The sequence below is a fragment of the Geosmithia morbida genome (genome assembly GCF_012550715.1).
Source record: "Geosmithia morbida isolate 1262 chromosome Unknown scaffold_3, whole genome shotgun sequence".
Lineage (NCBI taxonomy): Eukaryota > Fungi > Ascomycota > Sordariomycetes > Hypocreales > Bionectriaceae > Geosmithia > Geosmithia morbida.
Window position 1 is genome coordinate 1334637 of NW_023336190.1, and position 2471 is coordinate 1337107.

Sequence of the window (2471 nt, forward strand, 5' to 3'; positions counted from 1 at the left end):
GCCGATATGTGTTGTAAAAAAAAAAAAAAGAAAAACATCCAAGTAGCGGTTTTTTGTTTATCGTTGATATCGGTCAAAAAAAAAAGGAGTAAAGAAACCAGATTTTTTTTTTCAAAAAAATATAGATGAAGATTGATGTGAAATGTATGAAACATGAGAATATCCCCAGCAGAGAAGGAATACACGGTCGTCGTGGAAGATGAGAGGGAAAAGTTCGCCAATGTTTTGAAGGAAGAGAGAGAGAGAGAGAGAGAGAAGAGCGTAGAGAGAAGAAGAAGAGAGAAGAAGAGGAGAAGGTGGAGAGGAGCTTCTCTGCGCCCTTCTCAAAGTTCCCCATCGTATGCCGCCCCCGCAAAGATCATGGGATCACCCATGCCCATCATGACCTCCGAGTTCGCGCCGGACAGGACATGGGGCTTCAGCGTACCAAACTCCGACTCGACCAGGCCCTGGTGCATCAGACGGTTCTGCAGATCGGGTCCGAGCATGTCGAGCCCGCTCAGCATGGCCTGATGTTGGAGTATATGCTGGATGGTGATGGGGTCCAGGGTCTCGTCGTGCTGCTTCGGTACCGCCCCCGACCCCGCCCCCGTGGCCACCGCCACCGCGGCTGAATTCCCTTCCGGCTGCGGCCGCTGGAGTGGCTGCTGATGTTGGTGGTGGCTGTGGTGGCTGTGGTGCTGGCTGTGGTGCTGGTGGCTCTGCTGCTGCTGCTGCTGATGCTGATGCTGCTGCTGATGCTGCTGCTGCTGCTGCCAGTATTCCGTCATGACGGACTGCTGTCGTTGCTGCTGCTGCTGCTGGAGCTGGAGCTGCTTGTGCGATAACGAGGGTGTGCCGATGGGGGGGAACATGACGGACGGGTCGACCGAGTCGTGCGGGGAGAGGTCGAAGTCGGTGTTGCTGGTGGTGAAGCTCTGGGGGGACATGCTGCTGCTGCCGCCGCCGCCGCCGCCAAACGCCATGGCTCGGTAATCATGCTGGAGCTGTTCGAAGTCGGAGTGATCTAGATCGGAGGAGGATGATTCGGAGGTGCGGGCCTGCTGCTGCTGCTGCTGCTGCTGCTGCTGCTGCCGGCCGATGGTGGGGAATGTCGCCGTAGTAGCCGTCGTCGTGCTGACGGGACAGTCGTTCATGTCGCTGTCGTCGACCGTGGCGGGAAGGACGACGGCGTTGTCGGGGGTGGCGGCGGCGGCGGCGGCGGCGGCGGCGGCGGCTGCAGGGCCGCCGCTGCCGCCGTTGCCGTCCTCGAGCCGCTGCTGCTCCTCCAGCTGCAGGGCCAGCTCGCGCATGCCGCCCTCGTCCTCGGGAAAGACGGAGTGCACGGGAAGGTCGATGTCGGAGTTTGGTCGGATGCAGCCTAGCTTCTGGGCGATGTTGTGGATGATTGGCTGTCCCCTGTCGTTGAGCTCGGGCTCGCCCAGGTCCCACGGCTGAGAGCTGCGCACCATGGAGTACAGCTTGTGGACGGTGGCGATCAGCGCCAGCTGCGTGTTCTCCAGAACCTCGGCGTACCCCTTTGGTAGCTGCTTGTACTCCATCTTCTTGCGGACGCCGGCCGTGCACACCAGGCCGTCATCCTTGCAGCGTTTGCACGGAAATTCACCGTCGCACTGTTTTTTTGTTTTGGTCTCGCGTCAGTCGCATATGCCATAAGCGGATAGATATGAGAGAGAGGGGGAGGGAGAGGGAGAAGAGGTCGGGAGGAGAGACAAACCTTGGTCTTCTTCATCCGACAGCGTTCACATGCCTTCCATACACGCTTATGCCTCCCGTCCATGCCATCGTGGGCGTGGTGGGAGTGGTGTGAGTGGGCGGCGGAGGCGGCGTGGGGGGTCGAGCCGGCGCGCTTGGTGATGCGGTGATGGGCGTGCTTTGTCGACGACGAAGACGAGGAAGAGGACTTGCTGACTGCTCCCGACGAGCTTTTGCGCTGCATCGCCGACTTGATCTCCTCCGCCGGTGGCGAGGAGAGGTTATGCGACCCCATTGCTGGTCTTGTCGACGTTGTTGTTGTTGTTGTTGTTGTTGTTGCTGCTGCTTGTGAGATACCTTTCTATATATACATACATATATATATATACATAGGTATATACATATACATATATGTATATGTATATATAGATATATATATGTATATATATATAGGATAGACAAGCGAGGCTTGGAGAGGAACGGTCTGTCAAGACCACGTTTGATCCTTTTCGTCCTCGGTTATATGCGAGAAGAGAGACGGTCGTGGTGTTGTGGTGTAGTATGTGTGAGTGCTCGAGCGTGGTTGTTGTATTATATAACAACAACTCTTCTCCTGTTTCGCCGGATTCGAGACGATATTGAATAGGTTGATATTGTTATGATTATTTAAAAAAAGAAAAAGAAAAAAGAAAAGCAGAGTCGGACAAGGAGACAATCCGTCTTCTGCTATGAGGGAGGGGGGAGGACGACTAATAAGAGAGAGGGGGGGGGGGGGG

General features: G+C 55.8%; 1 protein-coding gene across 1 annotated transcript; it reads right to left on the minus strand.

The window, feature by feature from the left end:
- Positions 1-323: 323 nt before the first annotated feature.
- On the minus strand, positions 324-1939 carry GMORB2_5339 (uncharacterized protein; the record flags this gene model as incomplete). Its single annotated transcript, XM_035467313.1, has 3 exons — positions 324-1613; positions 1760-1873; positions 1913-1939. The coding sequence occupies 3 exons, from the start codon at positions 1937-1939 to the stop codon at positions 324-326; spliced, it is 1431 nt and encodes a 476-aa protein (XP_035323325.1).
- Positions 1940-2471: the final 532 nt, after the last annotated feature.